Below are 22,068 nucleotides of genomic sequence, written 5' to 3' on the forward strand. Positions count from 1 at the left end.
AATGCCTCGTCGTAAGTCCATTGCCATTAATAAAATGCCCACCAAAGTTTTCTAAACTGCAACAAATTATATTACATCCCAAATACTCTCAAATGAACTTCAACTGCATCAAGAAAGTAACAAAATAAACGGTCACTCGCCACAGCCATACTCGTCCAAAACTTGCTGTCAAGAGCTTCTGCCAACACTTTCAAGGCCTGCCTTGTAAAGGGTTAACTCTCCATTAAAGAGGAGACCTTCAGCTTTTATCTCAGAACGTGAGAAACGAGTGGCTAGTTTGACAACTTCAGACTGCCAGCTCCGACATCTTAGAATACGTCCTGAATACTTTCCCTGGTACTTCATTTTTGGCACCGATCCAGGGTGACCGCAATAGAATATCCTGAGTTACTAAGTCATTGAGACTCAAGGAACTGCTTGCTTCGCCAAAATACAGGAAACTTTCAATGGGGATCATGACCTTTTAAGTCATGAGCTTGATCTTTAAAACCCATGGTAAAAGCCTCCTCATGAGGTTATTGTGCAACTATTATTATCAAGCTTAACTTCTTTAGAAAATGAAGAGGATATGTGCAACATACATGGCTTAAAGCAACAGGTATCACAGTCAAAGATTCCTACAGAAAGTCCAAGCATTGCCAGGATCAATATCTGTGACAAAGGAAGGAGTTTATACATTTGAAAGGACCTCAAAATAGAATTACTGTTCCATTGGATCAACAGATAACTGATATGGTTGTGGTACCCCGTGATAATCCTTCGTCTGGGCTGTCCTGGGCACATCCTACTGGGTGGAGACCTTGTTGCAGACCCAGCACAGACTAGAGGAGTATTCAGGTATTTCCCAAAATAGGCTTTGGAAAGAGGATTGTCGTGACCTCTTGTCTGTTCTGCCACCACTATGCTCATCAGGGGTATAAAAATAATGATGACGATGATGATGAGGATGGTGATAATTTTATAACTAAAAGCGACAACTGAAGACCTTGATTTTTTACACTCCATAGTGGTTTTACTTCATGAAATATTCCGAATGATAGATTTATCACAATCATTTGAGTGCAGTGTGATTCATAACAATTCATACTCTGAAAAATATAACTATCTAGTAGTTATGAAAAGCCAATCCGTGCTCAGATTAACTGATGTTAATCTTCAATAGCAGTATGTCATTTGAGGCTGCTTGCTCACAGTTTTCTTGGCTTTAACTCAATTTAAATATGTAAACAGTACCATTCAAGAGTTAAAAAAAAAAAATTAATTGCTTCCACTCTTGACATTTAGACAAAATATTCTATTATTGGATTTACTGGGAGTTCACATAAATTAACTGGATTGATATAGGGAAAACAATTGGCTTTTATTATTTTTTTTGGAAAAGATTGATGAAGCGAAAAAATACATAAAAATAAACTGATATGCCTACTTAGGGGCAGGTTTGTAACTTTTTTTTGAATTGTTACAGAATTGCATTTTCAGTGTAAGAGACAGAAACCATTTTTAAAAATACAGCTACATTATTACATTTCCCCACATAATGTTGAGAAATTTAGAAATTAAAACCGTAATTTAGAAGTGTGGTGGAAAGAGGTTATGTTTAAATAACCGTATGATGGACATGGCAGAAATTAATAGATGTTATTTCATACACGTTCCTTCCAGCATATGGTCAGGGTTAGCCAGAAGCCTATCCCAAAAACCAGAGGATTCAAGGCAGTGGACAGCCTGACCAGGACACCAGTTCACTGTAGGCCAAGCAAAGAAGTACTGGCTATAAGACGCTTAGTATTACCATTCCCCTAACCCTATGCTTTTGGACAAAGGGAGTAAACAGGAGTACTCAAAGGAGACATTCAAATTCCAAAACTCAGCATATTAGGGATCTGATCCCATGTCTAGATGGTCATGGGTTCAAACCCCATGGCAGGCAGAGTAACTATCACTGTAAGGGTATTTGAGCAAAGGCCTTAAAGCTCACTAGATGCTGGCTGAACCTGATATCTGAGCTTCTCCCACTTGTACGTTACTTTTGAGATCAACGTCTGCAATATAAAGTAACTAACAAACAAAATTTGTGAGGCTACAGCGCAAACCACTGAGTCACCAAATCAGCCTCCAGCCCTAAAGCAAAAACTTCAGAATGATTTTAAACCTCAAAACAGGCACACATCGCTAGTCTCAAACATTAAGATCTTCAGTTGTGTACCACAGTGGACATGGGATGATCAAATTCTCTCCAGATTATGGCTTTCTGCCTTGAGCAGCTTCCTTGGCCTGAAGCTCCTCCCTTTTCTGCTGGTAGAGCTTGAGCAGATAGTCGTCCGGGGTGATGCCCAAATTCTTTATGTCTGACATGGACTTCTCCAGCTTCGCCGTGGTGTTGGCGCCCTTCACCTTGCGGCCCGTTATGTACAGCGTGAACTCCTTGAAGTCCAGGAGCTTGCAGGTGTCCAGCTCGCATAGGTTCTGGAGACCCGCCGGGTCCACCTTGGGGAAGAACCTGAGCCCGGTCAACTTCTCCAAGTCCACGAGGCTCACCTGGAACTCAGTCAGAGGGTGGTCGTACCCGATAGGCTGGTTTGGGACGACGAATGCCCCCAGAGCCAGAGTTGGTGCTGACAATGACCTCTGGGCCAGGACGATTTTGTAGAGGTGGGTGGGGACAGCCACATCGTGTTTACCGATTAGCTGCAAAAGAGAGCCATGCACACAACAGTGACATCAGTAGGAACTGGGACTTCCCACAATTTGTGTTGCTTACTGAGAGCTAGAATTGTTTTTGAGAAATTGACAGCAGACACAATTGCAAAAAAATTAGGATAAGGTTTTTACAATTTCAATTTTTGTTTACATAAATGGGATGCATGGTGTCACCTTAAAGCCCCGTCTGTCCTCTTTAAGGAACAAAAGGACCTAAGAGTGTCATATATAGTATGAGAGACATGAGTAAAAACATGTCCTACAGAAGACAGAAATGGACTGCTGGATCTCGGGAGAATATTCAGTTTCAAGTCTTAACTACATATAATTTGCTGGTGAATTTCATGGCAGTCATTCCAGTCCATGTAACAATTACTTTGCATTTTTAGGATACACTAGTTTTTTAGGGACATAATTCTGCTACTCTCTCATTTATGATGGACAACAGGGGCTGAATACAGAGCCCTCTGCTGGGGAAACACCAGAAGGGCGGGCAGTGTCCTTATGTTCCCTGCAGGCTCCAGTCCCACACGAGATAAGGCCCTGGCAGGACCCCTTCTACTGTGTGGTCATGCAAAACCAATGGGGGTGGATTCTGAGAACGCCAGGAGGGCAGCCTTCCGTTTGGAGGCCAGAGCCGAGGTCCACATGCTTTCAAAGGCACACTGGCCTCCCACATGCGATGAGTAATGCGAGATGGCAGCTGTCTGCCGCATGGCGGAAACTTGTTCCCTGTGCACCGGACCAAGCAATGGCTCTGCTCTGGGCTTGGTGTGTGAAGAATTCAGCGACAGCCAGAGATACCTGACCACTACAGTACAGAATGAAATCAGCATGTCACCATTTTCTTTGCCAAGACGAGTTTAGCCTCGTCTGCAGTGTCATCTTGGAATGAAAACTCTCTTCAGATTGTTAAGCCAATGCTGCCACCTACTGTTCAGTATGGAGAATTACAGAAGTTGACCCCAAAAAAAAACCAAACAAAACAAAAGTAAAACAAATGCTTTTCTAACTTGTCAACAAAACAAGTCTCTGGCTAACTGCTTGTTACTACTCTTCCTTCACCTTTCGGCACCCCCACCAAGAGCCAGCACAGCAGGTTTCTGAGGTACTTTCCCAAACTCAAAAATGTGAAACCTATCGGAGCAGGCAACGCAACCCAGTTTGTACGTTATCTGGGTCTTACTATGGTCTAAGGCAGGCAGCCTGCTTCTCCATGTACTCCCCCGTCAGCATCAGTCTATAACTGTGCTTTCCTTGATACCTGATGTTCAGAGGCAAATCAATGTTTTTGCAGTCCATGCTGCCCCAGGATTTGTGACAAGGTAGATGACATTTCAACTGGTCTTGCTGCAGAAATCAGTACATATCTACCTTTAAAGATAAGATTTCTCTACCCCTTATGTTAGGTTCATTGAAGATGACAGGTTAGCACTGCCACCTACTGTATAGGAGGTAATATAACATAGCATCCAATACAATACACAGTTGTAAATAAATCAAGAGATTTGTCTAAAGAAACCAGGACAGACAATTCAGCAGGTATGGACCTCACACGGACAACAGCACCTTTCCATCACCTTGTACGAGATTGTTTTTTTCCCATCAGCCCCCACTTCTGGCATCATCAGTGGTCCTGAAATAACCCAGACATCTTCAAATTTTTCCGTTAGGTTCCTGCAGTACATTTCAAGCCTAAGAGAAGCAAGAATGACATCAGCGAGAGTCACGACAAAGGACACGGTGCATCTCAACTGACTTCATGAGAGGCATTAAGAGATACTTCACCTGTTCCAGAAACCAGCATTATTCCCATAATTCTGAGGCACTATATTTGAAAGGTAAAAGGTTTCAGCCATTGCTTGCTGTTGAAAGAGGAAGAAAATACATTTACAATAATATATATCTGTAAGCCGAGTATTAAAACAGCACCATAAAAGCTACTTTACCAACCGTCAAAGAACGCAGATAGCACAGGGTATAAAGGAGAGCAAGACCCAGCAAACATATGAGTCACCTGGACTGTTTACCTGACAGACGGAAAGCATTCCCACTTCACCATTTTTGTAAGTGAAACTTCCCGTGATGAACGGAACTTTCTGGAATACCTCAGAGAATTTGTTGTCTCCAGCCGGTGCCATGTGACCCCTGGACCAGCCGCTCCCTAAGTAGTCCTCATTGTGTGCCGTGAAGAGTTCTGTCACGCCAGGGTCTGGCCTGAACTTACAGTGCTTCCTCTCAGCGCTGCCTAGGTGACGTTTAAAAAGAAGAACAGCAGCGTGTATCCGCACCTTCTGACAATTCAACTGACTGCATGTTTCTGGGCTGCAGAAGCAAAGTCAAGCAATCTCCAGAAGAACACGCGAACTTCACACATACAGGGGACGGGCGGGATTCAAACCCCCCTGCCATCCCAGATGTGTGGCCCCCCTCCGGGGGACCAGCTCTACATATAGGCAGAATTAGCAGCTGCTTAGGCCCCCTGAATTATCTGTGTTGCAGAGAAAGAGAAATGATTCTTAATTTTCTTAGTGGATGGGGGCTACCAAACCTGACCATGTCGCCCCCCTTTATTATAGAAAAGGTCTTTAATGAATCCTTGAAACGTGGGAGGGAACATATTTTCTGTTTAAAACATCAAAATGGCAGCCATATTACTTACCTTGCAGTTTAGCATTTGACAGGTGCTCTGCCACCCATCTTGGTGTCTTTTTCACCTGGTCGTATGACAAGACATGGTTCGCATATGACCGCATTTCGGCTCCTGTCACAGGGAAGCCGTATCGACCCATGTCTTTCTGGGGTACATCATCTATGTGGGGGGGGAAAATTAAAACAAGACGCACATAAACTTACAACTATTCGGCTACTTGTATTATTTTATTAATAAATACAGTACTTAATTCGCAATTTATCATGGTGAAGTATGAGGTCACGTACAAAACGCATAACTGCAAAATCAGGTACAATCATTAAAAATAAATTCTGCGGCAGACCGAATTATACGGGCAGCTAGGAGAGTTAACCAAAGGTTGCAGAACGAATAACCATCAGAAATACAGATGAACTCCGAACTGTGTAGTAGGTTTACAAATTGAATCATCTCCCTCACAGTTCTGGGAATGTGAGATAACATACTTTCTCATACTTGCACTGTACAGTTACTTTTTATGGGGGAAAAAAATACATTACAATATGGCTAAAAACACAAACCACTAGGTAATATGAAAATACAGATGATAACCGGTGCACAGATAATAATCCACTTGTTAACAGGAATAGTAAGGCGGTCAGACCGGGTCAAACCCCCGGCACGGGATGTGCTGACAGCACCTGGATGGGGCTCTGGATCCGGTACGTGCCGCCCGAAGACCCGCATGGAAGCGACGCACGAAGCGGTAGCAGCGGCGGCCCCGCACACGAAGCCGCCGAAGAAGCGCAGTGCACCGAAGCGTCGCGCTCGCATGTCTGCACCCACTGCCGTTTCCCTCCGCAAAGCAACGCCGCTCTTCCGCTTTCGCCACCATCTGCGCAGGCGCAGGAGCGTCTCCTTCCGATGCCGCGTTTCGCCCCCAAGCGACAGGAGATGGAATAGCAGCATTTATCGCGGGCATCACATTTGTACATTTTAATTAGTGGGATTAATTAAGGAAACAAGCGCTTACTTAAGATATTAAAAATGCAAATACGCATCTAAGAATTATTGAGAGTATGGCTATTATGGGAGTTCTACATAATATTTGGTTGCCAGATATATTAATGTTTTCACAGTAGTTAAAAAAAAAGTTCACCTAACTTTTACTCTACTTAGGCTTCAATTATCGAGTACTATCTGAATTTTTTAAATGACAGTGAAGTGCATCACATTTAGACCCACTACATGAAGTCACAGGCCTCCAGTGACAGAGGTGTGTAGATGTGGCACAGATGGACAGTGGCTGTCCCGTTTGGGGTAGACTTTGGCAGAAACCTGATTAGGGGAGCAGAATTAGCAAGACCCAGTAGAGTCCCACAACAATATTCCAGCATGTTAGCATGTTTTTTGCATTTTCCATCTTAAAAAACAAAAACTAAAGCGAACATAATAAATAATGAAACCAATAAAAACTATCCCGCCATAGAAAGTAAGTATTCCTTTGATCCCAGCCAATTAAAAAAATGAATATTGTATAGCTATTTAGCAAATAGCAATGACTCACTGAAAAGGATCTAATCTTTAATTATGGTGAATAATTAATTGCCAACACATAATCAAGACACCCCCTACCGCCAGGTGCTTGAAGGGGGATTAAAATGGTTTGAGCACATAAAAGGTACCTACCTATACCTACATCCCCTTTACTATGCAGTGTAAATGTACTCATGGTGTAAACACTAATAAAAGGCATTTGCAAGACAAAAACGTTGATTCTTAAAAATGTGGTCTAAAAGCAGCATAAATGTACAAAATGTTTTAAAGTGTGTATTTAAAAGGCTTCCACCCTCCGAAACAGACAAAACATGATTTTGAAAACAGGATTTTTTCCCTCTAGGTAAATAGTTATTAGATAAACTGTTAGGACAACTATAAAAAGAAAAAAAAAGAAAAAATAATGAGCTACTGAGAGTGCTCATTTAACAGCACTTTATAAAGCAGGTTCACACACCACATATATATATATATATATATATATATATATATATATATATATATATATATATATATATATATATATATATATATATATATATATATATATATATATATATATATATGGTCCATTTAAGGTCAGTTGTTAGATAGACTTGCTTAATGCATTTGGGTTTATTAATCTGCAGTTTGCTATATATAACCCTTAAAATGCCAAAACGGGATTTAATAAGGCATGAGTCTGGGGGTATGAAGAGAAAGGGGGGGCCTGAAGGATAGAGAGGAAAAATGCATTTCTTTGCACTGTTGGAATTTCAGATTCAGTAATATGCCCCCAGCAGTCATGCTTTACCGTTTAAGGCTGAAGGCTATGATTAGGGACAAAGTGATCTTAAAGGCGCAGGACCACTTTTGTTTGCAAAATAGGACAACGATTACAGACTGGTAGAGCACGAATTGAAAGATGTCCATACCCAGGATCGGCATCCAGGACTGCTAATATTACATTAAAACACACAAAAAAGTTACAAAGCTGCATTTAGTGAGCAACAAGTCCTTTGACTGCGTAGGGTTTGCACCATTGACCAAAGAGTGGGAAAAGCTTAACACAGTATAGATCAGGGGTCTCCAACTCCGGTCCTGGAGAGCTACCGTCCAGTAGGTTTTCTATCCTACCCGGCTTCTGATGAGCCACACCTGTTCTCAGGTAAATACCAGGAGCAGCTGTGGCTCATCAGAAGCCAAGTGGGACAGAAACCTACTGGGTAGTAGCTCTCCAGGACCGGAGTTGGAGACCCCTGGTATAGATGTTACCGAATAGGAGATTTGAATGAATCAACATCAGACGTGACTGGTAAATGGAGGACAGCTTGTGGGGACATTGGCACATATGAGAAAGAAACGCAATCTTTTGTTATTCTCTGAAAATCAAGAAACGTATTAACAAGAGAAGAGACAAACATTATCAATAGGCCTTCTGCTTCATACGATTCCTCACTCACTTGATAGCCAACAGCGTCACCCTGTCTTATACCAAGGAAAACATACCTCTTACCTGCATATAGATCAGCACATTTTGTTGAAACAATTAACGATTCGCTAATGAAGTTTATTTGCCCTCCGCTCAGAAATCTCCATTCAGAATAGACCTATTAGGTTGTCCAGCGAGATTTACTAAAATTACAGTAAGGGTTACATAAGGACGACTGAAGACAGCAATTTTAATGGTTTTCAGTATTTTATTTTTCATATACAAAAAGATAAAACTTGAAATAAATCATTTCTAGTGTTTTTTTCTTCCTAACAGCTTAGGGTGTAGTTGCTTCACACTGGGCAAATTCTACATTCATACTGGTTTATTCTGGCACCAAGTGCAGCGTGGAAGCAACGACACCTGACTGACTCAGCAAATCTAACTCAAACTCTGGGTGCTCGGTTTCTAAAATTACCACATTAAAAATGAGCAATAATCCACTGCAAATTAATGAACTATGTTACAATGAACATCGGGAAAGAAGGAAAAAAAACGAAAATTCTCCTTTCATCACGGCATCATTGAGTTTTTATATATATTTTCGACACACTCCTCATCCAAAAGAGGGATTTACAGCAACAAGCTTAACTCTGTATACATAGTTTGTCTTTTACAGAATGGTTTTCATTAAGTATTTGTTAAAATCAGTAGTACAAGTCATCTTTGCTCTACCTACATTTTAGCTACAATAATGAAACATGACCTAAGACATTTACATTTCACATATACTGGTATAAAAACAGCACTTAAATATCACCTCTTGACAGATTAAAATAAAAAATAAAAAACCTCTCCCTTTTATTGCTCCCATCCCCTTGTTTTTCACGGGCCTGCTGTGGGTCTCGACAGAGAAGGGAAGAATTAGAAGTGTTTACCCCCAGTCAAACTGTAATAGAGCACAGGCTATCAGCTATTCTCAATGTAGCGGTCGTCGTTTACTTTCAAAGAGCTAAGAAAGTATGGACCGATTTTTTTTAGCCATTGGCAAATTAAAATGAGATGATGCATTCCCCTGGAAGACAGATTAGTACTTCAAACGCAGAATAAGGGCAGTCAGCCCAGGCAGTAATCGTACTGTGGATGAGACATAAAACCTGAACACTGCTGGTTTACAGAAAAAAAGAACGTGAGGTACTGTATCAGCCACTAAATCCAGGCTCTGTCAGTAAGAGTCTGTCCACCAGGTCCAACATCTGTATTCATAACTTCATTTGCTTTATATTAGTAATTAATGCCCATCTCATGCTAATGACAAATCCCATATGAACGTCAATAACCTAAGCCAGGATGAAAACAAAAACTGGATTTAGAGCTTCAAAGATCGTAGGGAGTGAGTAAACAGCTACTGACTTAATATTCAAGCATTAATATTTTCATCTAGGATAAGTTATGACATCCATATAGTGGCAAAGAATTTGTAATGCAAACTTTCCCGTAACATTACTAGCTAGCTATTTATTTCTATTCAAATTCATGAGGTATGAGAAGAGTCAATTTGAGAAATGCGTTGCATAAATATTTAAATTGCCTAGTTGCCATAGCAACATACAGCTATTTGTCCATATTTGAATAGACTTCACAACATTTAAAGAAGTAGGACACAATTAACTTCTGCCATTACAGCATCACACTTTGCTTTGAACAAGAGGTTGGGAGAACAAGAAAACGGGGAGGCGGACACGTTGTCAAGGGGTGTGTGAATACATGTTACACCAGTACAAAGAGGTTTCCCGTTTTGCGTTTATAGTGTTTACCGTTTCCTGGCAACAAGAAGAACCCAGCTCGCAACACTTTATCATGTGAAGTCTGAGGTAATTGGTTCCTGAAACACCTGGATCTGAGGCTGCATCCAGAACTACAGCTGGTTACTTCTCATTCTAGATATTTATAAGTTTTGACAGTTACCCAAAAAAAAGATTCACAGCAGTTACTTTAACAAGATTAACAAGGAAAAATAAAGGCACAAAATCTGAACGCATCTTGATTTCGGTCCAAAGACCAGACTCTTCATATATTATACTGATAACATAAGCCATTCTCACTTGGACTCAGTGTTTGTCATCATGAATCAAAATTAGTTCCCTTGAATCTACTGGAAGCTGGTAATTAAAGCTAGAATATACATAATGGAAGGAGGAAACAAACATTGAAAGGTATCGCTGTGAAGTCTCTGTCCTGGTCATCGATTCAATCTGACAGATTCAATATGGCATTCAAATTCAACCTGAACCCTCCAGTATAAATACTAGTCCTCACTTCCCCTAAGGAGAATGAAGTCACACCACCAATGAAACCGATTTACACTGCAGATTTCCACCACTCCACTCAATAATACTGATTAGACGACCACCTCCTGCTTTATGGCATACTGTGACCAATTAAAATTAAGAACGAAAACGGGAGTAAAAACGGCAAAACTAAAAACATCATTTGAAAATCAAAGAACTTCTTTAGGTACAACACTGTTTAAAAAAATAAACTTTTCTGGGAATCTTCTTCCATTTCAAACTGCATTCATTTTTTTTATTACTCTGCTTCCTGATTGAGTTAATGGACTTGCAGTATTGGGAGGGGGGGGGGGGGGGCTGCACCCACATTTTTAGGGCAGAGGACAAATTGAGATCTTGGGTCTTGCTCATATGGATTCTACTCAGTTCCTCATACAAATAATCTATGTGATGTTTGGTTCAGTAACTGGATTGTCCACAGCCAATTTAATGTGAAATTTTGTGTTTCTAGTTGCTGGTATTAGTTAAAGCCTATAAATGTTCATTTAAATCAATCTTAACCTCTGGGGGAGGGAAAACAAGACACACTTTGGTAACCTTATCTTAGCACATTCATTGGAGGGCATGGAAAAAAAAGTTGCACAGGGCATTGCGAAAATGAACTGGACGGAATAAACGAGAGTGATGAGAACCTGAGAAACCAATAGCTTTACCTGTGACAACACAGTACATCTTCCAATATTGACTAAAGTCATCTGATTGGCTGCTGCAGGGTCAACTGCATTACCTGGGAGCTCGTCTGGTTCACACCTGAAATTCCACAGAATATTGCTGTTGATATTGCTTGCTACATGGTCTTACTGAACCTCACACAGGTCATCTCCTTCTCCAAATAAACAAACACCAAAATGTGTGCAGACATGGTCTTTCGGAAGTCATGAGCATCACATGAAAACCAAGGAGACAACGCATTCGATAATGGCCTATTCATTTGTGGGAAGCTATCAAACTGTCTGTCAAATTCACCTTCATTTTTATTCTCATTTTTGTCGAGTAATTCACGTCAATAAACATATGCATTACTACAAAGCTTTTTTGAACCAAAACTTGCAGACTCTGACCTGTTGGGAAAAAAGCCAACGTGTATACCCAGCTGATTCCATCTAGTTCTGAGTGAGCGAGTGACACTTGCGGGATTCACAAGGACAAAAACCGACAGTCCAGAGTCCCAGCTTACAGACCAAAAATGCAGAATAACCGCCAGTGATTATGAGCCACTTCAGCTCACATTATTCTGTGGTGCTGAACACCGCTGACAGAGAACTGAATATGACATGGCACCATGTAAAAATAAAGCTCTCGGGATGAGAGAAGTTTCTAGGGGGCAAAAGCAACTGCTGTGATTTCTCTTTTAGCCAACATGAAGGAACAGAAAGATGGACAGTCACAAGGGAAAAAGGACAGGGGACAGTTAACCTTTCTCTAACTTTATAAAACCAACCATTAACCTTTTGAATTAAGCACACTGTTGCACTTGTGGGGGGGGGGGGGGGGGGGGGACTCTTAAAACTCAATGGATATGATACACCACAAAATAAGAATAAATTACAGAGCATAACAAGGCCACAGCCATCATCTAGCCAAATGTTATGTTTAGGTCTTGTCTTCACACGAGCTTCTGAGAGACAAGAAAAATCATTTATATCGATACATCTGTAAGCAGTGATTTAAAATGGACTGATCTGAAGTTTGTGGTGACGCAAGTGATAATTGCGAATTCTAAAAAGGTTAAGTGTCCCATTAACACAAAAGCGAAATGACAGAAAGAGCCGGTACAAATCAGTAATGCCCAGGTACCACATTATAGGCAGAATTACACAACCATACATTGGTATTTACATAATTTCCATTTATACAGCATAACACAGTAGCTCTTCCTAAAGGATCAGACATTTTCCTCAAAACTCCCTAACCTAACGATGAAGATCAAATTGACGTTAAAATATAGCTACAAGACGGCACAACTAAATACTTAACAGAACCAATACACATAGAAAAATCTGAGGTATTTCTGGTTTGAGGTGGTCTGTGGTCATGGACTATTTTCATTTTTTTTTTTTTTTTAAGTACTTGTCTTCTTTGATAGTTTTAATTAACATCGGAAGCCTTGTTTCTGTTCTGCATGTTTGCATTTGTTTTCTCTATCGAAAGTTGCATGTTGTATACAATAGAAATGAATACATACACACATTATATATATTATAATACACACATATTATAATATATATAGATAAAATTCCTCTTTGAGTTGAACAGCAGCATTACGAACATTCATTGTTACATTATGGCATATTGAAATGTGGGATTCTGGCGCCACTTAAGACAATACCATTGTTTATTTATTTATTTACCCCCCCCACTCCATGCAGGGGAATAAGTTGCCCCCCCCTTTCCGAAATCTGAAATCTAACGGTGGAAATGCAGCCCGAATTATCTGGCATGCCACCTCGTTAAAACTTTGTTGAATTCACTGCAACGCAGGACCGACCGCACTGAAACTCAAGTTTGGTCCCCGTAAAAAGGAGGTTCTTAAAATAAAATTTAAAACGTTAAAATAATAATAATAATAATAATAATAATAACAACAACAACAATATATGAAGGGACCTGAGATCAAAGAGTATGTACTAAAATGACCCCCCCCCCCCAGGACAGAAGGCTGGCTTCCCTTTTAAGAATGCCTCGCTACTCCAGTTATTCAAAACATACTTTGATTAAATAAATTAAAATACAACAACCTGGACATAAAAGACAACTAAGTCCTATCGTACATTCTTAACACACGCTGTCGCATGTACACACGCTGACACCCGCTCCTTCACCACGGCCTTCAGCCAGCTTTCGTCATCATTAATTTAGCATCTCGCAGCATCTCCTACTATAAAAACCAAGTTAGCTAGGCCGGGGACTTCAAGAGAACGGAAGGTCAACTGTGAAGTTCACTTGTATAGTGTTCTGGATATTGTCCGGCACAAGCAGAAAGTTCCGGTTCGTCCCCTTTTGCGTGTTGCCTGTTTTGCTACTATCGTCCCATCGCAGTCGCACCTCCTCCCCATTCGCGCCCCCACCCAAACCACCGAGACCGGTTACCTGAGAAAGCAGTCCCACATCCAGTAAAATCATCCAGATACTGTGGTGTCCAGTTTTTTTCTTTTTTTATATATAAAACCCATCTCATCCCATATTCGTTCACCCCGCTCTTTAAAACCGAAAGCGTCAGTCTTACCAGAACGTGCAAATATACGGAATACACCTGCTGCCGTCACGTCGCCATGTTCCAAAGACACCCTTTAACCTTTGTCAAAGAAACGCGTACCGTTATCTCGTTAAGCCTTCAGAAAATGACAGCGGGGGGGTGGGGGGGGGGAAAGAAATTGTTATAATCCCTTGAGGAAGGAAATTGTACGTAACAGTCTTTATGTTCCTCATTCACGTTGCAGCATTTCAGTATTGTCCAAGATGGTAGATGGTTGGTTGGTTTTTAAATCACAGGTAGTCCTTTCTAGGACGCAAAATAAGAATAAAAAATATATACTGATGAAAGAGCTGAACACCCGCACCTTTCCGGCATTCACGAGTCAGCACCTGAATGCACATGGGATGTCAACTCCAGCAATTTCAAAAACAAAAAAGCATTTAAAAAAAAAAAACAAAACAAATAGAGAATCGGACAGGGTGGGGTTGGTAATCTCCTCTAACCCACAGAAAAAGAAAAAAAGTTAATGGAAGTCAGGATAAAATAGCAGCTGCATTTAGTGTTTGATTTTCTGAGACCCACTGAGTCTGAAAAACAGAAAAATGAGAGAGAGAGAGAGAGAGAGAGAGAGAGAGAGAGAGAGAGAGAGAGAGAGAGAGAGAGAGAGAGAGAGAGAGAGAGGGAAAAAGTCGTGTTTTCCGTTCAGTCAACTCTCAGGCTGACGGGCTCAGATGCTGGACTCTTTGGGCGGGAAGTCCACGTTGGTGACTGAAGTCACTGTGGAGACCAGGCAGTCTGAGGTAATGCCGCTCGTGAGTCTGTTGATCTGGCTGATGCGCTCCTCCACACAGCCGGCGGACAGGCGTGCCTCTGCATCATGGTCCCAACACTCCTCGATGGTCTCGCATATCTGTTCCAGGCCCTGGACACACATGGGACAGCAACCAACTGGTCACACACTACACTAGCACAACATGAACTGAATTCAACGGCAATTCCAGCGTTCTGGATGCAAGTTTTAGACATTGGCAAACAAAACGGCTCAGAGCAAGAACAAGCAGTAGTTTCAACGAGTCAATTTGTATATCTTTCCATGGTGTGAATATAGAGAAATCCTCAAAATCCACATATTAAATTTACATGTTGGAAACAACATTTTTCCAGCATTATAGATGCTCGCTGTATGATATTGCCCCTCTATTTTGTAATGCACCTCTCACAAAAGTCACCCCAAGCCAACAGTGTGTGGCAATCCATTCTTACATTATTAATACAGAGTGGTGCATCAAACAGGGAAATGGGGTAGAGGGAGCGAAACAATGCCAGAAGACAACAAAGTAAATGATATTTTCTATAAGCTAAACTGTAAATAGAGTGTGATTTCATTAATAGAAGTCATGCAAATATTTGCCATACATCATCCCCCAAGGTTAAAGTCTGCATCTCATACCACCAACACTGAAATCCTACAAATCTACTAATTTTCAAGTCCGGTCTACATTGAAGTATTTGGGGGGAATGGTTTTAAACATTAAATATAAGTAAATGGAAACGGCACAATTCATATATAATTTATACAAGAAAAAAAAACTAATTCCTTGCTAACCAAATCAGTCTAATTTACACCTTGTAATGCAATTTTGAGATTAATTAGACGAGGACCTTGAATTTCTTTAAGTGACACACATTGCCCCTTGCCCTTGAAAGCACATGCCAAGGGGTAATGAATCGGCTCACCGTGTGCTTTAACCACCAGTCCTTGAATGTCGGCCTCATCTTCTTATGGACAACAACTTCCTGCAGGTCCTCCAGTGACGGGTGTTGCCCAATCTCCTCTTCGAAGGGCAGCCTGTACTCATCAACCGGACCTGGAACACAGAGAGCCCCAATGCACATTAGAGCCAGGGATCCTAAGGCCAGGGGCAGAGAAAGGCCCTCGGGCTCTCGCGGAGAGTGCTAGAAAAACCACAAAATACCTAGACTGAAACTCCGTGGCCAAGAAAATATTTAATGTCCTAAATATCATGAAGGTGAAAAACGGTCCCCGTTGGCTACATTCTCAGGATGAAACGTCAGCCTTACTGGCTCCGCTGAGGAAGGGAATTCTGAAACCAAAATGGAGGAGTTGTCCACAGGCTTCCACCCACAGGCCAAGAAGTGTCTACTTAAGAGAATTGGTGCCTAAAATTACACTTCATGTGTTTGGGCGCTCTGACAGACTGGCATCCCATCCAGAGTGTCCCTGTACTGGATAACCAGTTACAAAAGGATGAAAGATAAAAAAAAAAAACTATACATAATGATTTTATTGAATAATAACAATCCCTAGATTAATATCTGCAACAAAGAAGTGTCCTCTAATTACCAACAAGCATCATGGAGGTTTTGTGTGGCTCAGCGAGTTGGGACACCGTGCCCATCATCAGAAGGTGACCCCCCCCTTTCCCGTCGGGGGTCCGCCACTCACCGTCCACGGCCTTACAGCGAGACACCAGCTCCCACAACACCAGGCCCATAGCGTACATGTCTATCCTCAGAAAAGAGTCGCGTTGGAAATTGATGGCTCCTTCTAGGACTTCCGGAGCCATGTACCTCCTGGTTCCGACCTGTGAGAAAGGAGTAAAGGTGAGGGGTGATGCACCTCAAGCAGAGCCTTCTGTGGGGGGGGGCGGGGGGGGGGACTCCCTGACGGTAACACACCTGACCGTGAGTGTCGCCTGGCGGTTTTCCCGGCTCAAACCGAACGGCAAGACCGAAGTCTCCAATAATGGCCGTCAGGTCATTCTTCAACAAGACATTTTTGCTTTTGAAGTCCCTAAGACACAAATGGTATAAAACCATTACAATCAAACAGGTTTATTTAGTCAAATATGTACATGCATACATACAGGGAATTTATCTCCGGTTGTCAATGGCTGGCACATATACAGAGGTAGTGACAGTTCACAAAATTCACGGTTCGGTTCAAATATCGGTTTTGGGTTGAAAACATGCATGGAAAGAATTGTTCTGAAACATTTCAATTAGGAGCAATTTAAACCATATGTTAAGGCAATGTGTGTGTGTCGACGTGTATGAATAACAGCTGCTAAAAAATGCTTATTTGCCCATTTTTTAAATAAAAATGTTCAATAAATAAAAACTCAAAATTAAGTCTAATCATAGTAAAGTAAAACTCATGTTCTTTACTATAGAATATGGTTGCACAGTCATAGTGATAAACAGCCTTATATGTTTTTTTCAAGCCTAGTCTGAATTTCCTGCCAAAAACACCTCAATGCCACAGGGAGGCTAATTTGCAGAGGCTGATTTTTCCTTGCTCCAGTAACACATGTATGCACTTGGATGATGTCGTCTCGAACGAGCGAGCATGTTGGATGATGTCGTCTCGAACGAGCGAGCATGTTGGATGATGTCGTCTCGAACGAGCGAGCATGTTGGATGCGTTTCCGTGCAACATATCCGAGTTCAGTATAACAGAGTTGACATCATTTAACAGAGCTAAACCAAAATGCTTTCGCTTCACCATAATGACTGACTAACCGGCATCGGTTATAACCAGCTCACAACCACAATTAGCATAATACTTTCTACTTGTGAATTAGGTTCCGCCCATGTCAAGAGATGTATTTGTTTCATCGTTAGTTGCGAAACAGAAGTCATGTAACTGAAGGCCACACTCCAATTATGTGTACAGACACAGTCCTGGCAGGCAGTAACACAGGCAAGACAACGGTCACAGACGACTCAGCTGATACATATACAGTATCTACCGCATAATACAATGTGTACAGTGGGTTATTTACAATTATGAGGTACTGTGGGATGGGGGGGGGTAACCGTGCAAATGAGCTGAGGCAGCCGGGTCAGCCGATCGTAAGAGTGATGGCTTGTGGGGAGAAACCGTCCTTATGCCTGTCTATTTTGGCATAAAGTGATCTGTGGCGCCTCCTGGAGGGGGGGGGGGAGGTCAAAGACGTTGCAGCCCGGGTGTGAAGGGGATCTGTGATTATTTTCCCTGCCTGTTACAACTGAAATGGCAGAAATTACAGGGTTCTTGCTGGGGGTGGAGCTATAGCTTCCTGCTAAGGGATTATAAAGGAAGAGCCTATTTTTATACCTGGTGCCCATTTGTTCAGCTTAACTAAACCTAAGGAACCTATAAAACATCCTCTATCCACCAGAGGGCAGTAGCACACCATTCATAAACAGTGCAGTAGGGAAGAATGTCGATTTTGGCAGGTGGAAAAAGAAAATAATATATGGCTGTACCTGTGGGCGATGGCAGGTTTGGACCCTTGTCCCCGGTGCCGAGGTATGTCCTCGTGCAGATAGGCAAGCCCACGGGCCATGGTCTGGGCGATGTGACACAGCTCGCTCCAGCTAACCACACTGCCTTTCAGGTAATCCGTCAAGGACCCCTGCTCGGGAAATGACGAGTTTCAGTATCCCGATCGGGTACCCGCCATCCCCAGAAAAGAAAACCGCGGCCATATATGTGGAAAGAAAGTCTCTCTCAAACCAAATCCTCATTAAAACCCTTCAGATCAATTTACCAATGAAGGGCTCTTAAGCTAATTTTATCTGGCCTTAAAGTGTTATTCCATAATGGTGAACAGACACGTGACCTCAGAATAAAACTGACAATAAAATGCATTCGTTTTAAATGCATGGATCATCAAGAAGCCATTAAATGCTACTCAAAGGCTGAAAAGCTGAGTTTCTCCTTCAGGGTGGTCGAAGGTCATGCTCACGTTCTCGTGGAACTCTGTGATTAGCCACAGCTCCGTCTCCAGGTTGGCGCCGCGCTTCTCCGCCCCGATGTACCGTAGCAGGTTCTCGTGCTTCATCCCCGGCGTGATGAAGACGTCCCGCTCGTTCTGCCAAGATTGTTTGTCCTGCACGAAAACACGTAACTGGTTACCCTTCAACACCAAGGAGAATCCACCAGACACAAATCAACACCCGATTCAGTTTTGCCTGTTAACAATAGTTACTGTAACTGACGTCAGTCATGTTGAAATAAACACAAGAGTTGTCGTTAAATCGGAAAATCACTCAAGTCATCCAAGGTCAATGCCGGCCAGCTCGTTAGGTAACACAGGTGGCCATCTAAAGTGACATCTTCAGAGACGTTGCCTTCTTAGCAAAGACAGCTAGGGGGCACCAGTGGTGAAGGGCACCGCATGGGTTCCAACCGGTATCACCAGAGTTTTAGCATCAAAAAGGCAAGGTGCATAAGATTGGCAGCAGACCTGAATCGGAAAGATCTTCACAGCTACATATTCGTTCATCAGCTGAGCCTTCCAAACGCAGCCAAAGCGCCCCCTGGCTTTGATCTCCAATAACTGCAAAGGTTTAAGGCCGACCAGAGGGGAGGGTGGGGACGGGCCAGGATCCTGATAACGGAAGAAGCCGTGGTTAGCACATCACAACCCGCCCATCGGGTCAGTCTCTGAAATAAGCGAAAATCTCATACAAGCCAAAAGCGATCGTATTACAAAAACTCAAACGAACCTAAACGACAGAAATACAAAAGATATGTAACAATGCATAAAGCTTTAAGATGGGGGCTGCAACACAATACAGGATGTAACCAGCTACTTAGGGTGCAATACAATACATGTCTGTACCAGATCATTCCATTTGCCATGCAATACAGGAGCTACAATGTGGCCTTTGGGAATCTATTTATGGCAGTTTGAGAGTGAAGTAGATGCTTTAAATACTTATTGGAAGTTAAAGCAAAACAAATGCCATAAAATGGCACTAAGAACAGTCCATGGGCATTAACCCAGCAGAGAGCTGATCTCTCACACATCACACTGCGGATAACAGAGAGAGACCAATTCATCAAACCAAGTATGTTTGGACTGTGGAAAGAAAGCTGGGTAACCTAGAGGAGACAAACACGGGAAGAACACGCAACATAAACCCCCCCCACCCACCCACCCCAAAAAAAAGTGTAAGAAAGTAAAAGCACTGGATAGAGGCAGGATTCAAATCCAGGACCCGGGAGGTGTGAGGCTCTACGCCACTCCAGAAGCGTAATGATCTGTGCTATGCCCTTCCCCCACCCCTACATCCTGGACAAATATTTCTCCTGGGTGGAGCACCAAGTCCAGTTTCGGGTTAAAGGTCATCCTGTGGTAATTTAAATTCATTTTAACTAGCGGACAGCTGATCACTCCTTACCAGCCACATGCATGTTCACAGCTCTCAGACGCATTTCGGACAGGATACTCTAAACAGTTCAGCCCACTGAAGTCTTCAGTACCCATTCCCATCATTATTCTAAAATCCGAGTTCTCAGTACTGGGAATCAGCTGGGTGTGATAATTTACATAGTATTAACATAGTCTCTCCTTAGACCCTGAATGGGCTGGGTGATCTAATTATACATACATCCTCGAGGAACATGGACAGTATTTGTGAAATACAGGCCCTGGACACTGACGCGGCTGTTTTGCTGGAATATTAAAATTCACCCACAGACGCCTGAGGAACCACCGGAGCCCCAGTTTTGTTGGGTCGGGACACACTGCACAATGAAAGACCCCAATTACGTCTAAGGTTAATCTAAATCACTGGATCCCACTGTAAAAATGATCAACTCCCATGATCCCACGGTGCAATTGGGCAGAGGTCGGGCTTACCTCGTTAAGGTCGACCTGGCCGTACGGCGGCTTGCGGTGGCGATACATCCAGATGGCGAGCAGCAGGATGACCGAGAGCACGGAAACGGGAAGCAGGGAGTAGACCAGGACAGTCAGCGTGGAGGGCGTGGACGGCGGGGCCCGGATCACTGGTAACACAGCAGACAGACCCTCACACGTTCTCTCTCTGTACGTGTCATCATCACTGAAAACCAGTGAATGCTGTTTGCTATTCCATGATGGAGTAGTGCACACCTTGTTACTCAGCAAGAATAACAAAAAACAGGCCCCACCCACCCAATCATAAGCCAATCACTGTCCCCCACCCCCCAGTGACCCTGTGACCAACCCAAAACTTCAAGACGAGCCTGACATCATATAACATGTAACGTAAACAGCGTTTCAAAAGGTTAACCAATGACCATTATATAAAGGGAATTAAGTTATAATCAGTACTTTTAACTTTTCCATACTGAAGTCTATTTTATTCTATTTATTTCATTTCTAGTCATTTTTAAAATGTATGTTCTTTGTTTTCTGTAAATGTAAGTAAATACTGTCAAAATAAATTCCTAGTACATGCAGATATACCCAGCCAATAAAGAAACTTCTGATGCCGATCTCAATATGATCCCATAATATCAAAATCTTTGCCATAAAAAATAATGTAACAATAAAAAACACAATGTTTGGCATCCACTGCTGGCTGCTCAGGGATGGCATCTGGCAGAAGTCACACCGGGACCGCGGTAAAATAAGGCCGACCGAGGATTGCCCACTTACCTGGGCCGCTGGCGTCAGGCAGATGGGTGAACCTCTCATTGCAGTAGTTGCCCTCACAGCAGCAGAAGAACACGGATGGGTTCTCCTCAGTGGCTACGCACTCCTGCCTGCCGTTACCCAAGAGACACACCGCAGGACCATCATAAGTTCTCGGTCAACAAATGTCTTACAAAACTGCCGCTTCAGTCAAAACAGCAGGAAAACCTTGTGTATAATGAGGAATTCAATAAATCTGAAATTAGCCTTGAAGATGGCAAGCTTTACCTGTAAACGATAAAAATGAAAATCTTAAATTAAAGAGGGACCTAAATATCTCTATAAATGTTATATTTTCTCTTCAGCACTACCAGTAAATCTTAACTATGTTGTCTTAATCCACATGTTATTCTACCACAAAGAGTCTAGTATCTTCCATCTGCATTAGTAACAAACTCACTCGTCAAGGTACAAATAACGGGAAGGCTTAACGATCCTCCATGCAGGTATTGAGCTGAATAATGAGCAATTAGCAAAAAGGCCATCAGCAGACATTAATAATGCCAGCGAGGACCCGCGGGGTGGCCGCCGCCTTGCCTGTCGTAGCAGTTGAAGTCGTCAAGCCAGCAGCCCTTCTTCACCAGCACGATGGCGCCTGAGTTGTTGCGCCAGGATGCGTAGCAGTGCGAGCGCTTGTCCTTCTCGTCCTCGCAGCGCTCCACGCCGCTCTGGTTCGTCTTTTCAATCTCCCAGTTGACGTTGTAATACAAGCACTCCCTGGTCTCAGTTTCACCATGGCTCGGTCC

At 42.5% G+C, this 22,068-nt stretch overlaps 2 protein-coding genes across 3 annotated transcripts in view; both read right to left on the reverse strand.

Annotated features, from left to right (window-relative positions):
* Window positions 1-1,341: 1,341 nt before the first annotated feature.
* On the reverse strand, window positions 1,342-6,232 carry LOC111850157 (nuclease EXOG, mitochondrial). The gene is made up of 6 exons (XM_023823753.2): window positions 6,034-6,232; window positions 5,363-5,512; window positions 4,809-4,948; window positions 4,489-4,565; window positions 4,281-4,395; window positions 1,342-2,688 (listed from the first exon to the last, which is right to left on the reverse strand). Exons 1-6 carry the CDS (start codon window positions 6,164-6,166, stop codon window positions 2,242-2,244), a joined length of 1,062 nt encoding a protein of 353 aa, XP_023679521.1. The 5' UTR covers window positions 6,167-6,232; the 3' UTR covers window positions 1,342-2,241.
* A 5,375-nt stretch (window positions 6,233-11,607) lies between these two features.
* acvr2ba (activin A receptor type 2Ba) overlaps window positions 11,608-22,068 on the reverse strand; it is a 38,251-nt gene continuing 27,790 nt past the window's right edge. For both annotated transcript variants that reach the window (XM_072712258.1, XM_023823802.2), the window contains exons 2-11: window positions 21,860-22,067; window positions 21,287-21,393; window positions 20,504-20,652; window positions 19,103-19,246; window positions 18,602-18,745; window positions 18,120-18,268; window positions 16,548-16,662; window positions 16,315-16,453; window positions 15,585-15,715; window positions 11,608-14,769 (exon numbers count right to left, since the gene is read on the reverse strand). In XM_072712258.1, coding sequence (XP_072568359.1) covers window positions 14,575-14,769; window positions 15,585-15,715; window positions 16,315-16,453; window positions 16,548-16,662; window positions 18,120-18,268; window positions 18,602-18,745; window positions 19,103-19,246; window positions 20,504-20,652; window positions 21,287-21,393; window positions 21,860-22,067 — 1,481 coding nt within the window. In that variant the 3' untranslated portion in view covers window positions 11,608-14,574. The remainder of the gene's footprint in view (window positions 14,770-15,584; window positions 15,716-16,314; window positions 16,454-16,547; window positions 16,663-18,119; window positions 18,269-18,601; window positions 18,746-19,102; window positions 19,247-20,503; window positions 20,653-21,286; window positions 21,394-21,859; window position 22,068) is intronic.

Source organism: Paramormyrops kingsleyae, chromosome 1 (genome assembly GCF_048594095.1).
Source record: "Paramormyrops kingsleyae isolate MSU_618 chromosome 1, PKINGS_0.4, whole genome shotgun sequence".
In the NCBI taxonomy this organism is placed as follows: domain Eukaryota; kingdom Metazoa; phylum Chordata; class Actinopteri; order Osteoglossiformes; family Mormyridae; genus Paramormyrops; species Paramormyrops kingsleyae.

Coding starts and splice junctions, on each gene's coding strand:
- LOC111850157 (XM_023823753.2), bottom strand. CDS start 6,166: ATGCGAGCGCGACGCTTCGGTGCACTGCGCTTCTTCGGCGGCTTCGTG. Junction 5,513..6,033: donor GGATCCAGAGCCCCATCCAG/GTGCTGTCAGCA, acceptor CCCCCCACATAG/ATGATGTACCCCAGAAAGAC. Junction 2,689..4,280: donor AAAAAACAATCTCGTACAAG/GTGATGGAAAGG, acceptor TCTCTTTTGCAG/CTAATCGGTAAACACGATGT.